Source organism: Musa acuminata, chromosome BXJ3-4 (genome assembly GCF_036884655.1).
Source record: "Musa acuminata AAA Group cultivar baxijiao chromosome BXJ3-4, Cavendish_Baxijiao_AAA, whole genome shotgun sequence".
In the NCBI taxonomy this organism is placed as follows: Eukaryota; Viridiplantae; Streptophyta; class Magnoliopsida; order Zingiberales; family Musaceae; genus Musa; species Musa acuminata.
The window spans coordinates 39,481,689-39,502,747 of NC_088352.1; the positions used below are offsets into that span (position 1 = coordinate 39,481,689).

General features: G+C 37.9%; 2 protein-coding genes across 5 annotated transcripts; one reads left to right on the plus strand and one right to left on the minus strand.

Moving 5' to 3' along the window:
* Positions 1-1,008: 1,008 nt before the first annotated feature.
* LOC135635587 (AT-rich interactive domain-containing protein 5-like) lies at positions 1,009-18,159 on the minus strand. Of its 4 annotated transcripts, XM_065146765.1 has the most exons (14): positions 17,746-18,158; positions 17,463-17,666; positions 15,012-16,189; positions 14,892-14,931; positions 13,510-13,562; positions 12,269-12,314; positions 9,520-9,612; positions 3,163-3,282; positions 3,062-3,092; positions 2,892-2,967; positions 2,000-2,066; positions 1,794-1,844; positions 1,560-1,652; positions 1,009-1,471 (listed from the first exon to the last, which is right to left on the minus strand). In XM_065146765.1, the coding sequence occupies exons 3-14, from the start codon at positions 16,184-16,186 to the stop codon at positions 1,367-1,369; spliced, it is 1,950 nt and encodes a 649-aa protein (XP_065002837.1). In that variant the 5' UTR covers positions 16,187-16,189; positions 17,463-17,666; positions 17,746-18,158; the 3' UTR covers positions 1,009-1,366. The 4 variants fall into 4 exon arrangements, with proteins under 4 accessions (XP_065002837.1, XP_065002839.1, XP_065002836.1 ...); XM_065146767.1 differs by lacking the exon at positions 17,463-17,666 and having other exon boundaries at positions 3,184-3,282; positions 17,746-18,159; XM_065146764.1 differs by lacking the exon at positions 17,463-17,666.
* A 1,722-nt stretch (positions 18,160-19,881) lies between these two features.
* On the plus strand, positions 19,882-20,949 carry LOC135635777 (exopolygalacturonase-like). Its single transcript, XM_065147106.1, has 2 exons — positions 19,882-20,225; positions 20,291-20,949. The coding sequence occupies exons 1-2, from the start codon at positions 19,921-19,923 to the stop codon at positions 20,919-20,921; spliced, it is 936 nt and encodes a 311-aa protein (XP_065003178.1). The 5' UTR covers positions 19,882-19,920; the 3' UTR covers positions 20,922-20,949.
* Positions 20,950-21,059: the final 110 nt, after the last annotated feature.

Below are 21,059 nucleotides of genomic sequence, written 5' to 3' on the forward strand. Positions count from 1 at the left end.
CTGGCGGTGACCAAACTTGAACAGATGGATTGCATTCGGCTCTACGAGCGCGTTTCTCGATGAATTATCTAAAAGATGGTAGCGAGGCAAGTATCTCACAAGCAGCAAGCAGGATAACTTCGACAATTTACATACTGTTGCGACGTCTACGTGAGCACAATAAACTATTTGATTACACCACACTCTGGATTTGGCATAAAGAGACGAGCAATTGTAACGACGAGGTGACGAGCAGGTCATGTTTGATGTTTAGTATCATGCAGTTAATGAAAGGAATAAATCAAGAAAGCTAATACGACTCTGTATGCATTGTGAACGAAAGAAAAGGAGAATGCACTGCAAGCTGAGTTGCGTCTTCGATCGACAGTGGTGGCATGTACTGTTACATAAAGGTAATGAAAGTTTGATGATTTTGCTGTGATTTAATTTTTTTTTGGAGGCACTGAAGCCCGTCAACGATAGGAGGTAAGCACACCGGAAGGTTGAACATGATAGACCCCTCACCGACATGACAGTGATGGATCCAGAGTCTCGTCACCGCAGGTGAGAGTATGGACGTGCACTTCTGGTGATTTTGTAGTGTTTTAATTTTTATGAGGCCATTTGACGAACTGCCGTTGTGCAGTAAGTTCACCAGAGGGTCCACCTACTACCTCTCTTTTGCTGGCTTCGGAGTTCGATCACCGCGGGTATTAGCAAGACTGCAAACACGTTTCGTGCTCAGTCTCAAGACTACTCTGCCGAAGCATAGGATGCAGACCATATCAATCGATAGGTAAGGCAGTATGACGAGCTCTTAAAAACATAAGAGAGATCCGAACAGAGATGTGGAATTTGAATCCACTTGCGCAAGCAATCGGCTGCATTGAGATGCAGAGGATTAATAGATACCAAAATGATGTCCTTTTCAATAAGCAGAAACTTCTTTTGATGCAGTCCAAAGAGGCAAAAACGTCAGTGCGTGGTAAAAGTCTATGATCAGACTATGACATGATGGAGAAACCCTCATCATCAAAGTCCTTGTTTTCTTGAATCAGAATATTACAAGTCAAGATTAACGTCGTCAGGTTTCACTACAAGAGCAACAACACAAACTGTTTCGAGGTCCAGTTATCTATAAGAGTAATGACAAACAACTGACGAGTAAGACGAACACTAACACGTAACTACGACTACCACCTTAGAGTAAAAGAGTAAGTTGTCTTTGCAAGTCGATAAGTCAGCATATCATTCAGTCTTTTTCTCACTTCAGCCTAAAGCTTCTATGGCAAAACCTGTAGCATGTGATGGTTTCAAATTCGCACTGCTTGGTGAGGTCTAAGACATTTCAGCACTTGGAAAAGGGAGACCCTCAACTCTCTCAGTGTCATACATCTGATTCATCAATTGGCGCACGAACAAATAGCTGGCCGTGTAAGGAAACTACTGCAGATGTTTGATGTGGATTGATTCGTGAAGGCAAGGTTATGACCTGGTTGAAAAAAAGGTTCCGATTTTGTTGGTAACTCAGCGAAAATATCACACAGTTTTGATCCCCCGGAAATAAAGTATATACCAACCTTTTTAAAGGGGGTGACACCCCAAGGATTATCTCGCTGCTCGGGATCGCCAGAAATAATCAAACGTCCTGCAGGATCCGACTGAACTTGCACCTATGTACGACCAAAAATGAGTCCATTATTTGTTGCATGTTGGTTTGCAAACAAGCTACAAGCAATGACTCATAACCTAAATGCTTTCAAACTAGCAAATTACAGTTTTCAAGAATGATGACAACAGAGTGCAGCCTGTACCTCTTCACGCAAAAGCCCAGGGACTAGGGCATAGACTTCAAAGAACTCCTTCTGCAGAAACAAGCATTAGTTTCAAGTACTCAGGAAAATCATAATGGTGCTATATGTTTCTGCTCATTATGTACATCTTCCCTGTAAATAGAAGCTGCTACACTGGAGACAAACAATAATACGAAAAAGGGTTAGAATCTGTTGCTTGCACTTACAGTCCTCAGAACATTTATCTTCACCCAGTCCGCAGGGGCACCAGCATCAGTAATTATTACATCCCCTCTGCACATAAAGAACACAATCTATAATCATTTATTGAGTGAATAACATTAGGCAACTAGAAAAACTCACAAAGGCTCATGCCAAACATGCAGCAAGGAAAAGGAGATAAAATTCAGATCAACTCCTCAAAGTGAATGATCAAATAATCAATCGAAAATCTAGTCCTTGTAAATTTTGTTTTTGTTTCTTTCTGGTGATATATGACATCAATAATCAAGAAAAGGGGAAAGATGGGGAAGCGGGGTAGGGGAGGGAGGAATGAGCACTATAGCAAGGTCATGTTCATAAAAAAGTCTGTTACCAAAACACTTTCTGCAATATCCTGTGGCTGTTCTTTTTCAACCAATAGGCATCAAAGAATCAGCACTGGTTATTTGCAACAAGTTTGTTATTTCAAATTTTGCAGATATACAAGTCTTGTCCTTAGTCAATATCTATGGTTAACCACAGTCCAGGTAAACATATACAAATTACGCACTCACTGTGACTCATCACATTCGCATACTTGAATTTGTTACGTGTGCATAAAGTAACAAAGCATATATAACGTCTCTTCTATTTTTATTTGAAAGTACATAATATAAAAAAAACTATGCAAGTCAACTTAGAGAGGTCTAAACAATGTTCCAGATGTCTCAGATTTTTCCAAGACAATAGCCAACCAAAATAAATAGAAAAGTTAGACATCAAAAGTACCTGATAACCTCAGGCATTCACAATTCTAGATTGTATACACAAAAATTTCAGTTTCTTGTAAAGTTGAATAAACAAAAACAAAAGTTGTCTGAGAAAGAAATTGCACAAATACTAAGAAACGGACTTAACTGTCGTTTAACAGGGTCTGTTTTTGCAACTTTTACTGCATCCTCTAGGGTTGGAGCTTTTCTCTTCTTCAATGTGCCTATACAAGGTAAAGTGATACAAGTAAATAGATGAACCCTTTTATTCAAGCAAAATGATCAACCTAAATAAAAGAATGCTCTTAAATTAGTTACCCCTCTTCATGAAAGAAAGAGAGTTCTTGTCCTACAAGAGAAAGAGTGCATCAGTATGTGGGGAAGACCATGCGTAGCACTTCTTTAGAATACATGCAAACCTTAATTATTGGATCCCCAACCTCTCCGTTAAGTAGCCGTTGTGCATGCCATCCCTGCATTGCTCGGGCTGCAGCATCCCGCCTAGCTCTACCAGAACCTGACCCTTGATTTCCACCTACCTATAATGAGAAATGATAAAATCATAAATCTGGGAAGGACTTACTGAATCGTACAAATTCAAACTTAGGGTAAGAGATTGTTTAAATAAATATAATTCATATGCTTATAAGACTAGATCTCAATAGTGGCAAAAGATCCATGTAACTGACCCCAAATAGCTGGGACTAATGGCTTTGTTGTTGTTGTTGTTGTTGTTGTATATGCTATAAGACACTCAGCACCATGGAAGGACGGAAAGTCTGAATACCACTAAGAGTAATTTATGTTATTTGAAATTGACTAGTTCTAATTTGTGCATCCTCCAAGGCACAGTACACTATGCTTTGTATGCAAAAAAAAAGATGATTATGTTATTTGCAACTGATTAGTTCTAATTTGATCAAGAATCCAAGGAAAGTCACTTGCCAAAGTATCATTATCAATGATACCTCTATCTCATCCAAATCATTATGTTCAGATTCAGTAAACTAATGAGAAACACTGGCAGCCAAAAACTTCTAACATGTCATCCACTTTAGAAACTAGTTGCTATATGATAAAAGAAAAATAATTGCTTCCTCTCCAAAAATTGGTAAATAACATATTATCAGAGAAATTAGTCACATTATTGAACAGAATTCCTGCTGATTTTGGCAAGTATTTATCTCTACTCGACCATAAATTTAATTGGATCTCTGCAGAACACTTCTAGACCACCATCTGTCACCATCTCCATCAGGTGTCCATTTAATCCTAAACAATTCATTTCCTCCGGACTCTTTTTCCCAATCCAAGGCCAATCATACCTGTTCCATCTACCATATTCTGTATCCGTTGTTTGAGCCCTTCACCCATCTTCTTCTAATTAATTTAAATCTTACTAACTGTGCCTTTAATTAGTAAAAGGACAACAAAAGGCAAGAGACTTGTTAACCTCTTCTCCATAGAGGCACTAGATCTCATATGATGAAAGTACGACACTAGAACATAGCTTTGTTATGTTCTTTATAATTATGCAGCTATATATGATAATTTTGCAATATGAAAATGAATGAGATGAGTCTTACTCCCTCAATTACCAATAATGAGATGAGTCCTTGTGGTTATAGCACATGAGGACCAAAAATTAGAGCATCTCTATTACCAATAATATTTCTAGTGACAGATCATCTTTTGAAATGTCTCCCATTCTTCATGATCATAAGGTTACTCACCAGTGAGAGTTTAGATAATGGTTGGAAAGTAGGTATAAAGCAAAGCCATCGCCAATAGCAAAAATGTGAGTAGAAGCAATAAGCACTTTGTGAACCACACTAAAAATATGATTGCAAAATACGTTTGTAATCAGTTAACATTATAATTATGATTTTGACAACATTCTATTTATGTAGCATTCATTGCCAATCCTAAACTCTACTTTTTTTTCTTAAACCTTTCCCAAAAGCTTAACTTAATGTGAAGTTCTCATAAGCAATTCTCATCCACTAGCAGCTACATATTCAAGTAACATGGCTCATATGTAAAGGATGATCAGTCTTTTCTTTTCAAGACATTCTGAATATTTTGCTTCAACAATAAATATCAACATTACATATGCTGACTACTTTTCTGATAATGATTCTTATGAATTATGCCCCATGATAAGTAATGATCTTTTATAGATGCTTTTATTATCTATGTCATAAATGAGCTAAGAAATAAGCTTATTATCTATGCCATAAATGAGCTAACAAATGAACTCAAATTCTTATGGTACATTTGTGAAGATTTATCAATTAGCATAATCTGATTTTAACCTCATTTTTTCTTTCCCAAATCTCTTTTGATTAAGTTTAATTACTTTGTTACACCAAATTAGATCCTTTTTTAGTTCCTTTATTTGGTGCAAACATTCAACTCTATTCAGCAATTTTAGATTATAATACAACATCAAGGATCCTATAGTTATAAGAGGAATAGTGATCGAAAATTTTGACTTCCGTTGACCATTTCGATGATCAAGGTGATCCAGTCCAAACTGTGCTAGTGTTGCTATCTGAGTATACCGTTATGTCTTCCAAAAAAAACTACCTATTTTTATTACTTTCTTTAAGTAGTTAGCCTCCTGTATCTGTCATTTAGTAATTAATGCAATCAATTTAATACTTTCTTTTACATTTGTTGTCAATGATTTCATGACTTGCGTTTGGTACCATTTAAGCACACAAATGTATATATCTTCTTGGTAGGTTAATTCCAATTTCTTTTCTAAATTGCAAGCAGTTTTTATGGAACTTGTAATGATTAGTCATATTTTTCGTTTAAGAGTTGTTTAAACAGGATGTTAAGATTCCAATCAGCCAATAAATGCTCTCTTAACTAACCTTTTTCTTCCAAATAAGAGCCCTCCAAGGCAACTCATAGGGAATTAAAAAAGTTTATTGTGCTATTTAACATTGATTCAGACATCTGCTAAATCCACAATAAAAGTCTCCAAATATGCAATGAGAGAGCACACCAGAGGCATTCGATGAAGCTGGTAATCATTCTAATCAGGATGTTATAACAAACAACAAACCAGTACTTCACAACTTGCTATGATGATCCACACTAATTACAAGCTAAACAACCAAATAATATAAGTAAAAGTTGCAAATTAAATTACCAATAGATCCTGAAAGATTAGATCTGGTAACCAACTTAAGTAAGAAATATGGACCTAATATAGCATATTAATTTCACATTCTTATAATGTTCAATAAGTTTTAGTTGATATCTAGCTGTAAATTACTAGATATATGATGCTCAATAGAGATCCCTGAGGGTCTACATAAATAACTAAATACCTCCTCACTTCTGCACCAATAGTCACCGAGATCGCCTTAATGTCTATCATCTTTTTGGATCAATCAAAAGGACCATTCTAAGTTGATAATGGGTCCATCAAATCATCTCAATCTTCTGATAATCATGTGATTGGAAATAATCTTCATCCTCTTCCACCTTTAGCCAAGGTTAACTAAATTCTCAGATCACACCCTATGGGTCGTGTCGGATGTGTGTGCAGGTCAGGTGCTCAGCAGAATCTATACAACTGTACATTTTTCTAAAGCTCATTTTTCCTGTGAAATAAGGATAGGTAGCTGGCCTCATGCCAAACCTTTAATTCATAGTAAAAAAGGCATGCTTTAGAAGCCAGAATACAATCCTAAAAAAATAGCCTACCAACTCAGAACTCAAGCCGTAATGTGAACGTGCATCTTTTCCAGGATGTTCAGATGCAATCTACTATTTTTTAAGACCACAGCAATATATTATCAGACTAATGTTGATTATAATATACCCTTTTATTTTTATCAAGTATCAAAGAAAGAGATAAGATAAGTGAACTAAAAGATAAGCATGCTTAATAGCTAAAGGACCACCTCTTACAAAAAAGATACAAACTTTCCTTGATTCTCCCACATCTTACAGAAAAGATAGTTGCTTCCTCCTACGCGTACTAACATCTGCACCCATTTCCATATCTGCCCCAGGCTACTTATCTTTACATTCTTTATTTGGTGCCTTTTTTGTCTTAGTACTGGGGTCTTCAATGCTATCTGGATCTGAATCTTTCAGTATTAAAATTTCCTTTACAGTCTTGGCTTTCTTGCATTTGTCCTACTACTCGGGACTTTAAAAGTTTAAACAATCTTGATTTGATTCTTTCAGTATTGATATTTTCCTTTACAATCTTCCTTTTTTGCATCATTATCTTTAGCACTTTCCAGAAATAACATGGACTGAAGTACATGATAAATAGCATCTGCCAACCAAGAATACATCATCTTTATCTCAGACAATGCAATAGCTTAAGTTGATACTCTCCCAGAAGTTTGCAGAAGATTGAGCAACCAAAATCAGGAATTTATCTACGCTTCATTAAATTGTTGCAACCTTGTTGTATTGGACACTATCATGGTTTCAGGTTTTAAGTTACCTAGGTGTAATTCCAGAAAATAATCTTCTCTTACTCCAATTTTTTTGTTAAGAGATTCAGTAACATGGAAATTATATTGCTGTCTCATATAACAGTTCTTGATACATTAGTATCAGCTCAATTGGGCAAGAAGCCTCTGGCCTCTCCTTTCTTTCACATAAAACCATGTCTTAACCCAAACCATAGAACAAACAAATAATAATAGGGCAATTAAATAATCATTAGGATTGATCTAACTAAGAAAGTAACCACAACCAACATAATTGGGTTCATTTCTGCCAGACCAAAAAGGAAATCATAGAAGGCAAGAGTATGAAATTAAACAATCTTTATTAGAAGCCATTGTTCTGGAAGATAAGACAATAAACAGCAAGAAGAGCTATCAACCAATAGCTATGACAATTTTTTCTAAACCTGTCATAATAAAGCTTACCAAAGAAACCAAAGACCCAGAGCTCAAAATTAATTAGACAAGAACAACGATTGCAGCCAAGCAACAAATTGAATGAATATGTCTCGAAGATCCTATAAGCAAACTCTTCTTCGTAGTTCATGATACTATTGGAGTTCCTTCAAACTATAAAAAGAAATTACTTAGATAGAACCATTTCTTCGTCTAAAACATGGAGACATCTTGATCCAGACTAGAGGCCACAATGGACCCTTGATTTCACATATAAATGGTGTCCCTAACCTGCTGTGTCTCAATGGTTCAGATTGGATGATCTCAGTTGGGATATGGCCTGGAACAACTGTCAACAATTCTTTTAATCTTACTCAGTTGTTCTTGAACCATGATTTGTTATTAAGGATACCACTTTTTACAGAGTCCAATGACGGCAAAAGGTCCATATAGCTGACCTCGAATAGTTGAGATGTCCTAGATGTGTCATTGTAGTTGTTGTCATCATCCTTGCACCATGGAACTCACTTTTTCAGGGGGTGGATCACAATGCCGTTGTTCGCCCTATCCTTGCCAAGTCCATCATCCCATTTTGCCAGTAGCTTAAACTGACTGAGACCATTGCTCCAATGACCTATGCCAGATTGCCACTGATGAAGTAGGCAGGGAAGCCCACCTTTTGGCTGGTGAAGTGGCAAGAGAGGGAGAGCAAGAGAGAGAGAGAGAGAGAGAGAGAGAGAGGCTTCCACTTTTAAGCATTGTATACATCAGGTTGCATGGCCTTCCCATCTAAATGTTCACAAAGTTTGATAGCCCATTTCAGATTTCAACTGACTTGTGCATCCCAGCTGATTCTAGTAGAGTGGATTTCCTGAACAATCCAAATGCACAAACTCAGACATTGACAATCACAACCAGTCTGTGGAGGTTGAGCACTTCGAACGTTATGAGTCACCTTCAACCCATAATAGGGTGTGGCTTATTGAAGCAAAATCAAATTGGTGCAGTCCACTCTTAATTGAAGGATTTATTTTAATTATAGTTAATGATCAAGTCTACTCTGACCTCGTTTCATTTTGGTAAATATCTTCCATTTTGTAGGATCTTTTATAGTTCATCATTTTTTTTTTCAATGCACTGTTTAGACAGCCAGTTACCTAAAAAGATCTGAACGATTTATGACTAGGTTGAATTGTCGTCTCAACGGCTAAGTAATTCACTTGTTGCAAATGTTTCAACTTGTAGCCAAAGATTATAATTTAGAATATTAGCATTGGCATCAAAATCAGGATTGTGATTCAGTAGTGACAATAGATTCAAGATTAGCATGATCAACTGGATCACTAGATCAATCAGAGGGCATGAGAATACATATCAATCTAAAAACAAAAAATATAAAAAAGAAGCAAGTGAGCATTGCATGACAGAGGTACATTCGGTAGAGTGGCACAGACGTAGCTAGCGATGGATTGATGTAGATTGATTATTGGACATTGCATGACAGAGGTACACTATCTTAAAATGCACAATAGTTGGCACAAAAAATAACAAACCACAGACCCTTAAAAACTTGACTCTTATGAGAATAAATTATGAACACAAATTTGATGTGGAATTAACAGATAATATAATCTCAATATGTACATTCGGTAGTCAGAAAAGATCACAATATACAAAACATGTCAAAATACTTGACCTTTAGAAGAATAAATCATGTCATTAAAATGAACCTCAATAAGTTGAATATGGTGATTGAGAGTAACAATAGATCTTATGCACAATGCTTAACTCCCTTATAGGTCACAAGAATAATAAATGTATGAACAATATGCCTTCATCCATAGGTTTACACCGTACAGGTTTTACATTCAGAGAAAAACAATGAAATTTTACCTGATTATCAACACTCATAGATCCTGGAAGATTTGCCATGGAAAATTTTAATTCACCAGTTTGGATCTTATGTTTCTCGTACTCAAGGAGTGCCTGTATAAGGGTCAAAAACAAGAAAACAACAATGCACATAGAGTAATATTGACCAAAAATGCACCTTTTTTTTATATTTGCTGAAAACGGCAATTAAACACCAAAAGGAATTTTATTGTCAACATTTATAGAACTGCATCCATGCTAGTTTTATGGCTACCACTATCTCAAGTTAAAACTAAAACTAGGGAACTGAATGATATGCCTCATTGCACAAAAATGGATGATATTTTCTTTTATTTAAGCATTAATTCAATTTTCAAGACACAAAACTATATCCATGAAGCTAAAACAATTGAAGAAACTTTTAATCACTAGTAAAATATAAGCATAGAGAAATTGGAATTATTAAACTCCAAGATTTGATGCCAAAGTCCTCGAGTAATTAAGTTAAAACAATAAGAAAACATTAACACTAAGTGCATATCTCTGCAGATTCACTCTCTTAAATTGTTATGTTAATCTCATGATTTTCCATGCCAAAGAAGAGAAGACGAGTAAAAAGGCACCCATTGAAGTTTGTTGTTCAATATATTAAAGTACTCATGCCATGATGGAGTGTCGGCTCATGTTGTGTAAAAGCATGACCAGCACAAGCCAACTGGATCTTACTTCAGTTTAATCTTTGTTTTCTCCAATTTGTGGTGATTGGCGACTTTATACTTCCTAAAAGAAGATATCTAACTGTTTAAACAGAAGAAAGCATTAAAAGTGATATGATAAAAGAAACACTGGAGGACCACATTCATCTGAGTTGGCTCAGCTTGCTCCTAAGCCAATTCATTTATTCAAAAGTGCAGCCACAGAGTAGGTTTCTCGGACAATGGAGCACCATCTTTAACTTCTAGAGTTCCCGACACAGGTAAAGGGAATGTTCCACTAGTATATATAGACCCAAGCTCGAAACACAATATAGACCCCAACATTGAGTCCACTCTTTTGCATGTTAATGCCGCCAACATAATCTTTCTCAAAAATCCACAAATGTTGACTTCGGACCAACATTAAGTTCACTCATTTTACATTTAAGTTAACGCTGCCAACATATTCTTTCATACATCCAAGTGATCCTCTTAAGCTAAATATTAGTAGATCAAGATGGTACAACTAATAGCAATACATTCTAAAAAACAAACGCCACATGATACTTGCGGAAATTGTTCTTTGTATGCCAAGTGAGCTAAAGTCAATACAAACTCTAAACTACAAGTTTGGGAATAATTACGATGTCTACTGGAAGCCATATACATGATGACAAAGTGATCTTCTAGATATATATTGAAAACACTAAGTCATGAACATCATGGTTAGACATAGCAGGTAGGAACACCTTGTGTAAACCATAGTTGACTATTAAGAAGCACAATGAAGAAATCTTAGATTGACTATCAAGCTTTAGCAAATAACATCAAACCTTTTTGCAGATAAAGAAGAGAATTGTACAGAAGTGTGAACCCTCACAGATACAACTAAAAAATAGTCCATAATGTCCCATCTCCATGAATAGTTGGGACACGATGGCTTACTCTTTTTGTACATCTAAGGGGGTTTGCATGTCTGTGCAACTCTATTATGTTTTCTGGAACACTACAAATTTGCCGTAGTTGTAAATGTGTATCTGCGACGGTCACCATTTGTCATCATTGTCATTGTAGGTGTATATCTATAAGAGTCTGGGATAAATTTTAATTTCCCAGACCCAAACATCTACATATTTACATACTCACAAACAAGGTTTAAAATCTCGGTTCAATTTCGATCTCAATTGACGACTGAACCAGAAAGTATCGGTAAGGATCAATGTAATGAAAATCAGTATGGGTCAATACTATCTGGGCCAAAAAGGAAGAGAAAAGAGGATGGAGGATGGAGGATGAGGCAGAGGGAGAGGCAAAGAACCGGTTGAGAAAAATTAGGAGGCAAACATTCCAACACGAGGAAGAGATTAGGCAGAGGAACACACAAGAGATACAAAGAAAGAGAAAATAGGAGAGAGAAAGTGTGACAGGAGAGAAGAAAAAAAAAAGAGAGAGTTGTCATACTAGTACTGGCTGACAAGCATGGTTTTTTAAACCATGCTTACAAATATGAACATATATTAATGTTTAACTATAAGGAACACACAATACATACACCAAAAATGTAAAGGATATAAATGTACAAGCAGATAGCAGAATATCCAACTACTTGTCTACTGTCAAACAACCAGTTTGAGCAAATATTGAACAGTCTTCTACACCAACCACACAATGCACGAGTGGGCTTTTAGATGCCATATTCCATAAACATATTTAAAAGGACTTTGACCCCTTTGTAGCATTTAGAAAAAACAAAAACACAGTACTAAAAAAGCTTGCAAGACAAAGATCGGTGCAAAAAGGTTATTGTTTGACAGCTTTCGAATAAAAAAACATATAGACATGGCCCACAATACTTTGTAAAGAAAAAATATTTTAGTCTAAATTATACGCAAATATTTGAAATTTTACAAAATAATTCCTTCACTAAAAAGCCCTACAGTTGATAGGCAAAACAGCTTTTAATCATCATGAAGAATTATGCAGAGTTGAGCTCTGAACTACTTAGTGAACATCTAAAGCAAGTTGCCAAGATTGATGACAGTAGATTAAGGTAATATGATGATCTAATGCATTACCTTCTCGAAAAAAATTCGAAATGACCAAGAAATTGTTGTACAGGTCCTGCATAGAAAGTGAGATCTATTAATACTTCATATCCCCCCAAGAAAAACAATGCTTTTCCACTTGATGTAGCAATACCACACTCCTAGACAGTTTGCTGCTTATATTTTCCTTGTGAACTTTTAGCATAATCATCTCTGTAGTTCATCTATAATATACTTCATGTAATAAAGGCAAATAAAAGGTACATTTCATCAGCATAATCATCTCTGTATTTAATCTATAACATTTCATGTAATAAAGGCTAATAAAAAGTACATTTCATCCATGTTACGAACTGTTTGTCTTGCTCATTAAGTGACTAGTTTAGGCCGTATTGATAAACAATGGTGCAGCAGAAGATCAAAAAGGAAATCTTTTCAAAGAATGGTTTAAAAAAAATACACTACCAAATGAAATGTTTGAGTTGACAGGATACCTATTAAACAACCAACTATTAATTAGAAATTAGAAATCTTCAAGACAACAATAGAATATCAAAATAAAAAGTTAATTCACCATATTAATCCTAGTTATTTTCTCCTATTTCATTTGTCTGTTGATACTATTTAAGAAATATGATATTTAACTAATGTCAAAGTTTAATTATACAAAAACAACTAACATAACTTGATTACTGGAATAGGATAGTTTATTTTTCCCAAGTTCAATTGTCTGTACAACTTATATCATACTGCTATTAGGTGTCCATTTAGGATGGTTTTCTCAGCAGCTAATTGATTTACCCTTACATAGTCTAAATCTTTTATATGAACTACCAGCAGAAATAAATATTATTTCTTGAGTACTAAGTCGTGGATTCATGAAAATTTCATTAAGTATTTGATGATCACTTTCAGATTGTCAAATCCTATTGGAAACAACAGGAACCCTGTTCTTTGATGAGTCAATACACTTGGCAAAAGGAATATCAACACTAAAAGACATGCAAAATGCTGCTGAGTTAGCCAAGCTGATCCATTCCACTCAGTTAGACCTTACAAGTGTATTATAATTGATCTAACCAGTTGCACGAACATTCGCAAGGATGCATATATTGTAAATGAATTTAAATCCATTTAATGTAGAAAAATGATGATAAATTGATCAGACTGGGTTTTAGATGTTCATAAAATTGTCCTCTAATTCTCCTTTAAGACCAATGTCTAAATAAAACAATTCTATAAGAACAACAATGAAAGACATAAAGGCTCACTTTGGAGGTTTGAAAGACTCGCCAACTTGACGCCAAAGCTTGCATGCTGTCACCTAGCAATCAAAGGTCAATTATGTCAGCACCAGAATTAAAAAAAAATTACAAAACTGCTAAATGGACATTCACATATAGAAACCCAGATGTTCAGAATCGAAGAAGTTCAGTGTACAGTGAAGTCCTGTTTTAAATAACATGGCAAAGGTAACTAGTTACTAGCATTCACGTCATATTTTCCTGGTCACAAGGATCCACTAATATTACAACTTTGTTTTTACTGTTGCAGTGTGTTGATCCATGTGGAGAATCAGTCCTATGACAAGCAAAATCACTGAACAATTTCGAAGGAACATGAGGCAATGCAGGTGAAGTGTGTTGATCCATAGCCAACTAAAAATGTAACTAGCTAGAGCTATGAGCAATATAAAAAGATGAGTTTATCACCTAAATCTCATATGAAGCACTAAGTTGATCAAACTGATAATTGATCAGCAATTGTTACTCTGATAGTCATTAAAGATGAAAGCAAAGGGAATAACTATTAAAAAAATTGTGAATTGTTGTTATTGGTTGAAATGATACAGTGCAAAGCCACATCTCCCAACTATCTGGTATCAACCTTGTGAATCATTTCCTGCCATTTAAGAAATTTTGCTATTCAAACTAGAGTGATCAGATCTCTTTAATTGTTTCTAACTAAGACATCACTCTTGTTGCCAATATGTTCCTACACCAACATCCATGCTCATATCCCTCAATCTAACAGTTAACTTCCAGTGAACCATGTACTGAAAGTTTGCATGTCTAGAATGACAAACAAGACATTTCAACTGGTGGAAATTAAATGCAATTTAGCTGTAAAAATGATGTCAGGGACTCTCATACACAATGCTGCAACTGAACATTTGACATATATTTGAATTTAATTATTAATCAGCACTTTGTTTCAAAATGTAGTTTGAGCAACCACATGCATGTCTGGTTAAATGTTCACTCTGCATAAAGCTATGCAGCCCATGCGATGCCAAACTCGTATATATAAAATAAATACGACTATCATGTCCTACAAGAGACAGGAATGTACACCATAGTAAAAATACATACTGCAAATTAGGAACTTAAACTAAGAAGTTCACATAATATGCCTATCAGGGCTGTTCTTATTTACATCCAAAGCTGACTAAGATTTTATTTTCTTTGATAAAGGTAATAAAAATGGAAACCACTTTAGCATAGTAATGGAGAACAGTTGTAAAAACCAACATAAAAAAATCATAGCTAAGCAATATCTAGAAAACAGGCAGCCGAATCACAAGGCTCCCACTAATATAGAGTCCAAGGAAGCAAGGAAGTGATTGTTTCGAAAAGTAAAACATCATACATACCTGATCATAACCACCCAATCTAGTAACTGTTCTCCACAACCTGCCGAAGAAAAGACCAAAAACCCTTTTTTGGAGTTTGAACTTTAAATTAAGACGTCAAAGGGATGAACCACGGCTTACTTGAGACAATTGAGTGCTTCTCCATAAAATTTAGGCGGTTTGAACTCCATGCTCCTCTCCCGATAGAAATTCTCCAACTCCTTCATGAAAGCAACCTGTTCTTCCTCTGTGCCAGAATCATCACCATCTGAGTAGGGTTCAAAGATGAACGACTGATTTGAGCCCTCTATAGGGGTTGAATTATCTCCTGCTGTCTGTTCCTCTTTTGAGGGTGTTTTGGTGTAATTATCTCCAGGATGAGGCTCCCTCACATCAGTCACTGCTGATATGGTCTTATTTTCTGATGTTATAGTTGCAGCCCCATTCTCTGCTTCAGCCTTGACATTGAGAATGCCACTTTGGTCAGAATCGGTCTCCATATGAGTCGTTGGCATGATAACTTGATCATCTGTATGCTTCCCCAAAAATGCATCATCTGTTTGTTTCTCCAAGGACATGTCATCTGTTTGCTTCTCCAAGGATGTGTTATCCTTTTGTTTCTCGAAGGGTCTGTCATCTGTTTGATTGTTCACGGGGGTGTCATCCGCTTGCTTCTCCAAGGGCGTGTTATCTGTTTGCTTCTCCAAGGACATTTCATCTCTTTGTGTTTCCAAGGACATGTCATTTGTTTGCTTCTCCAAGGGTATGTCATCTGTTTGGTTCTCCGAGGGCATGTCATCTGTTTGCTTCTCCAGCAATGCATCACCTGTTAGCTTCACGGACAGTGCATCATCAGTTTGCTTCTCCGGCAATGCATCACCTGTTAGCTTCACGGATGGTGCATCATCTGTTTGCTTCTCTGAAGGTGCATCATCTGTTTTCTTATCTGACGGTGCACCATCTGTTCGTTTCTCCAATGGTGTCTCGACTGTTTGCTTCTCAAAGGATATCTCTTCCATTAAATTCTCCAACGGTGTGTTGTCTGTTGTCTTCTCTAAATGTGTCTCCTCTGTTGGCTTGTCCAAATGTGTATCGTCCAGTTCCTTGGATATATCGTGTTCGGCAGCGATCTTGACAGATTCAGATTTCCTGGTCAAATCAGGCTCCGCTCCCAACTGAGAGCTCTGATTGTCTGTGTGGTCCTTTGGCAAAGTTTGAAGGTCCCCACCATCATCTTTGGCATCAGTCACTTTGTTTTCAGGAAGCACTGGCATTTCTTGCTCTGGACCGACGGTAGCCATTGGCTCAGCCATCATTAGCTAAAGGGCTCAAGAAGCCAAGATAAGTGAAAAAAACAAAAAGAAATCAGCAAAAATTTATGATGGCAAACAGAAATTGTACACGATCTATATGTTGTTGTAACTGTGATTTATCAAAAGCTCTTTGCATCCCTATTTGCAATCTATGGTAAGAATGGTATCTTGACGTTAGAAGTAAAGGTCCAACAAGAAGAGCAGAAAGACCATATCAAAACAATGCAATAGCCACAAGCCCTACACGATCAACAGATTCCAATATTCCTGCTCTTCCAAGAACCTAACCACTATCAACGAAGATGATTTCTTGCTAATAAATAAATCAGAAAATCATAAATTTGGACGATCAAATCACTCAACACCAACAAACAATTCCAATATGGACAAATAAATCAATGGAACTGAAGAAACCAGATTCAGAGGAATCTTCCGCGACCCATGCTAAGAAGCACAAAAATGGGACACGGACACAATACGGCACGGACACGACGATACATCATTGTTAAAAAATTAGGACACAGACATGGCGAAGATACACGTGTGTGTGTGTACATATATATATATAAATATAAAATATTCGATTAACATGAGCTTTATAGTACTAACACTAATAACAATCCTCATTATAAAGTTCAAGAATTCCATCTGAGCCTAGCATCTCTGGAACACAAAAAACAAAATAATAAAACAATATGTTAGAAAAGTACAGAAACCATATCATATAATATGAGCTCAGGAAAATTGGACAAGGAAATGATCTCTAACATATGTAACATATAACATCAAGTAAAGCATATGGTATGTGATTTCTTGATAACAGCAAAATACAATTTCGAAATATATGCTCATGAAATCTGAAGAATGTTTCATATAACATCAAGTAAAGCATATGGTCTGTGGTTTCTTGATAACAGCAAAATACAATTTCGAAATATATGCACATAAAATCTGAAGAATGTTTTAAACTGCTGTTGAAGCCTGAGTAAGACTACAGTTCTTTAGATGGCTTAGTATGTTAATAAGAAGTCAGATACCATCGACACTAGTGTGGAACAGAATCCACAAAACTTTTAGGAGTTCATCTGTGTGTTAAAAAAAATCAGATCTTGTTTTAGTTAATAATCTGCACAAAGCAAAGAGAGAGGACAATAGTTAAACCACAGTCCCAGAATCTGAAGAAAGCAAAGAATATGTGTCCTCTAAACTTCTTATTTATAGGAGGAACACCCTGATCAATTTGCTTCTCAAATCTAGCACTATTCCATGCGAGCCATACCTATGATTTTTTATGGTTGAACTGGAAGACTTTTTCTTATGAAAGTTCGTTCTATGCACCCGAATTCACCCAGGGATATCAAAAGCAAGTGGCACCAGATCTCATACGAAACAAGCCCTGCGACAAATCAAGATCCGGAGAGGAGAAGGGTCGGAAATCTGGGACCAAACCCAAAGATCAAACCAGAAACAAGAAATCTGGGCCCTGATAAGCAAAAAGAGAGGATCGCATAGAGTTCGGTATAGTATAGTGGAAGCGGGCAAACTGCGGGTCAGCGTGGTACCTTGCTACGTAGCAGTAGAGGGTGAAGAAGAAGGCTTCGTCGGACGTCGGTGACGTCGCCGAGGGCCCGAGGATGCGCGACGGGTCGTGGTGGTCTGGTGGACGCAGGTGGGCTCGGGCAGGGACAGAGCCACTTCCACAGTCCACGCCGGTGAGGCAGCAGGCTTCGCCGGTGAAGAAGAAGGCTTCGCGACCCAGGTGGCGGAGGCAGTTGGTCGAGATTTAACGCCGGCCGACGATCCTATTCGTAACGAAACAAGCAAAAAATCCGTTGACGAAGAGATTTCTTGAATCAAGACACGACCAACGATCCTATTCGAAGCAGCTCCAATGGCGTTTAGGGTTTCCTTCGCTCCAAAAAAACCCTAGGCCGAAAAACCAATGCCTTCCGAAATAGGAGAGAAAGGGGGGAATGAATTGCATCAGGACACGAGCCCGATTGTGGAATACGATTACCGCTACGTCAGCTTACCGCAACCATTACCCTGCCAAAGTAAGAAACGATCGAATGTCTTTCCGTTGAAGATAAACTGTAGTTCTGTTAATAAAAAATATAGATATAAATTAACAAATAAATTCAAAACAGGTCTAAGATAATTGCGAATTAGGAATTCTTATTAGTTTCAAAGTAATTTAAATATTTATGTATCATAAATAAGACGTTCGAGTCTACCTCTATCAAGATATGTGATATGTTAGGATATGTTTAATTATTTTGATATAATAAATATTTTTTCTCCAATCACATAATGTCAAGATAATAATATTTATCACATCAAATTCAAATCTTAACCTAAATATTCTCTAAATCAAATATATCATATATTTTTATCTTATTAAGTATTTATTAATTTGAGTATTGCACGTATCTTATTGAAAATCTTACGCATCATATTGCGATTAAGGCAGTCAGATTGATTAGTATATTGTTGTATAAGCGATAGGCCTAGTACATCAATTGATATAATATTTTTAAGTGAATATTAATATTATGCACGAAATAATAATAATAATAATGTGTTATTAATTATTAATTCAAGAGAGGAATGAGAAAAATATAACTCGTGTGCTTTCAATGGATTCCGAATTGCGAAGAAGGTCAACCCTGCGAAATGTTATTTTGACCAAGGTCAACGAGCACGGCTGCTATTATTAAGGGGAGCAGAGTCGGAGGTTGTTGCCTGGGAATGATGGTGGGAGGTCGATAACGGTAGTTAAGCGTCTCCACACGCTCGTCTCTAAACTTGGGCATGGAGAAGAGCTATAAATCCTACGCACGAGACGCTTGTGAAGGATCAAACAAGCAGAGAAGCTATTGTATTTGGAAGGAAAAGAAGCAGAGAGGAAACACAAATGGAGATCGTGAAGCAGATGTTGCTGCTGCTGCTGTGCTTCCCATGCCATGGCATGGGAACAACAGCGGGTTCGGGGAAGGACAAGAGCTCGGGCACCTTCGATGTCAAGGATTTCGGTGCCAAGGCTAATGGCATGAGTGATGATAGCAAGGTATTAGTCTGATGTTGGATGCATGATACTTCTCTCTCTCTGTCTCTCTCTCTCTCTCTCATTTTATGTGGAGAGGTTGAATCCTTGTTCCAAGAACCAGAAGGTTTAACATAGGAATGCAAGAGTTCTAACTGGTTGTGCACCTGCAACTCACTCTGATGCCACATGCAGGCGTTCCTGGCAGCTTGGGATGCAGCTTGCAAGTCATCTGGTAAGGTGAAGATTTTGGTGCCCAGCGGCACATACCTGCTCAATCCTGTTAAGTTCAGCGGCCCCTGTCGAGATGTCCAGACCTTGGAGTTCATGTTGCAGGCAAGACCTCGTTGATCTTTAAAGGCTTCAAGTAATCTTACAAGCGTTGGAGTCAGTATGCCAATGTCTTCTCGTGATCAGAGACAGACATTTTGCAGGGCACGTTGAAGGCAACGACGGACTTGAACAAGTTCGGGAACGGCGAGGGCTGGGTGCAGTTTGGACGGGTCGACGGGCTGACCGTGACCGGTGGCGGGACCTTCGACGGCCAGGGCGCCGTCACCTGGCCCTACAACAAGTGCCGCAAGGAGAAGAACTGCAAAGTCCTACCAACCGTAATCGATCCATCTCTTTGGCCGTGCATATTATCCCCATCTATACTAGCCGATGTGCGTTCTCAGCTTTCTTCCTGGTGTTCATGGCGTGTGCGCAGTCGGTGAAGTTCGTGAACACCAACAACACGATCGTGAAGGACATCACCTCGCTCAACAGCAAGTTCTTCCACATGGCGCTGCTGGGCTGCCACAACTTCAAGGGGAGCGGCATCACCATCACCGCCCCGGCCACCAGCCCCAACACCGACGGCATCCACCTGGAGGGCAACTCGGGGGTGACCATCGCCAGCTCCAAGATCAGGACCGGAGACGACTGCGTCTCGATCGGCCACGGCAACTCCTTCGTCACCATCTCCGGCATCACCTGCGGCCCTGGCCGTGGCATCAGGTCAGGCATCTGCATCAGTACGAACGCATCTCAGCCGTGTTTTTTCTCATATGCCGTCATCACAGTGTCGGAAGCCTGGGGAGGTACAAGGACGAAGAGGATGTACAGAACATCGTGGTGAAGGACAGCAAGCTCATCGGGACGATGAACGGAGTGCGCGTGAAGACCTGGGCCAACTCGCCGGTCAAAACCAGCGCCATCAACATGACCTTTGAGAACCTGGTGATGAGGAACGTCGGCAATCCCATCGTCATCGACCAGACGTACTGCCCCTACGACAAGTGCGACAACTCGGTGAGCGATGAAGCGACACTCTTCGTACTCGTATTCTTATCGTGGTCCTGCTGTGGATGGAAGAGATTTCTTATGCATGCAGGTGTGGTCCAAGGTGAAGCTTACCGACGTCCACTTCAGGAACATAAAGGGGACGACGACGTCACCGGTGGCGGTGACGTTGAAGTGCAGCAAGGGGATGCCTTGCGAGAAGCTCAGCCTCCACGACGTCAACCTCCAACACGCCGGTCCCGGGAACACATCCTCCACCTGTCTCAACGTCAAGGCAGAGTACAGTGGCACAAACAACCCCCCACCGTGCGAGTAATACATATAGCATGGATAACTAATTTACTAGGCATATACAAGTGTTTTGGCATCCATCTAGCCAACAAAGTGAGGCAGGGCTACAAGATGGGATGATATGATGAGAGTTGTAAGACTTGAGAACTTATGTGTTCCTGTATGGAATGAGATGAAGTGATGGCTGTTTGATGTCGCCCTTCACCTTCTGTATTGATGAAATTGTTGATATATATATTATTCATTGCGATACCGCAA

Bases quoted from the DNA above. Each gene is read 5' to 3' on its own strand.
- LOC135635587 (XM_065146764.1), bottom strand. From the start codon at position 16,186: ATGATGGCTGAGCCAATGGCTACCGTCGGTCCAGAGCAAGAAATGCCA. The intron at 12,315-13,509 runs GTGAGCCTTTAT...CTTTCTATGCAG, and splicing joins GAGTCTTTCAAACCTCCAAA to GACCTGTACAACAATTTCTT. The intron at 9,613-12,268 runs GTAATGCATTAG...ACCCTTATACAG, and splicing joins TTCGAATTTTTTTCGAGAAG to GCACTCCTTGAGTACGAGAA.
- LOC135635777 (XM_065147106.1), top strand. From the start codon at position 19,921: ATGGCGTGTGCGCAGTCGGTGAAGTTCGTGAACACCAACAACACGATC. The intron at 20,226-20,290 runs GTCAGGCATCTG...CCGTCATCACAG, and splicing joins GGCCCTGGCCGTGGCATCAG to TGTCGGAAGCCTGGGGAGGT.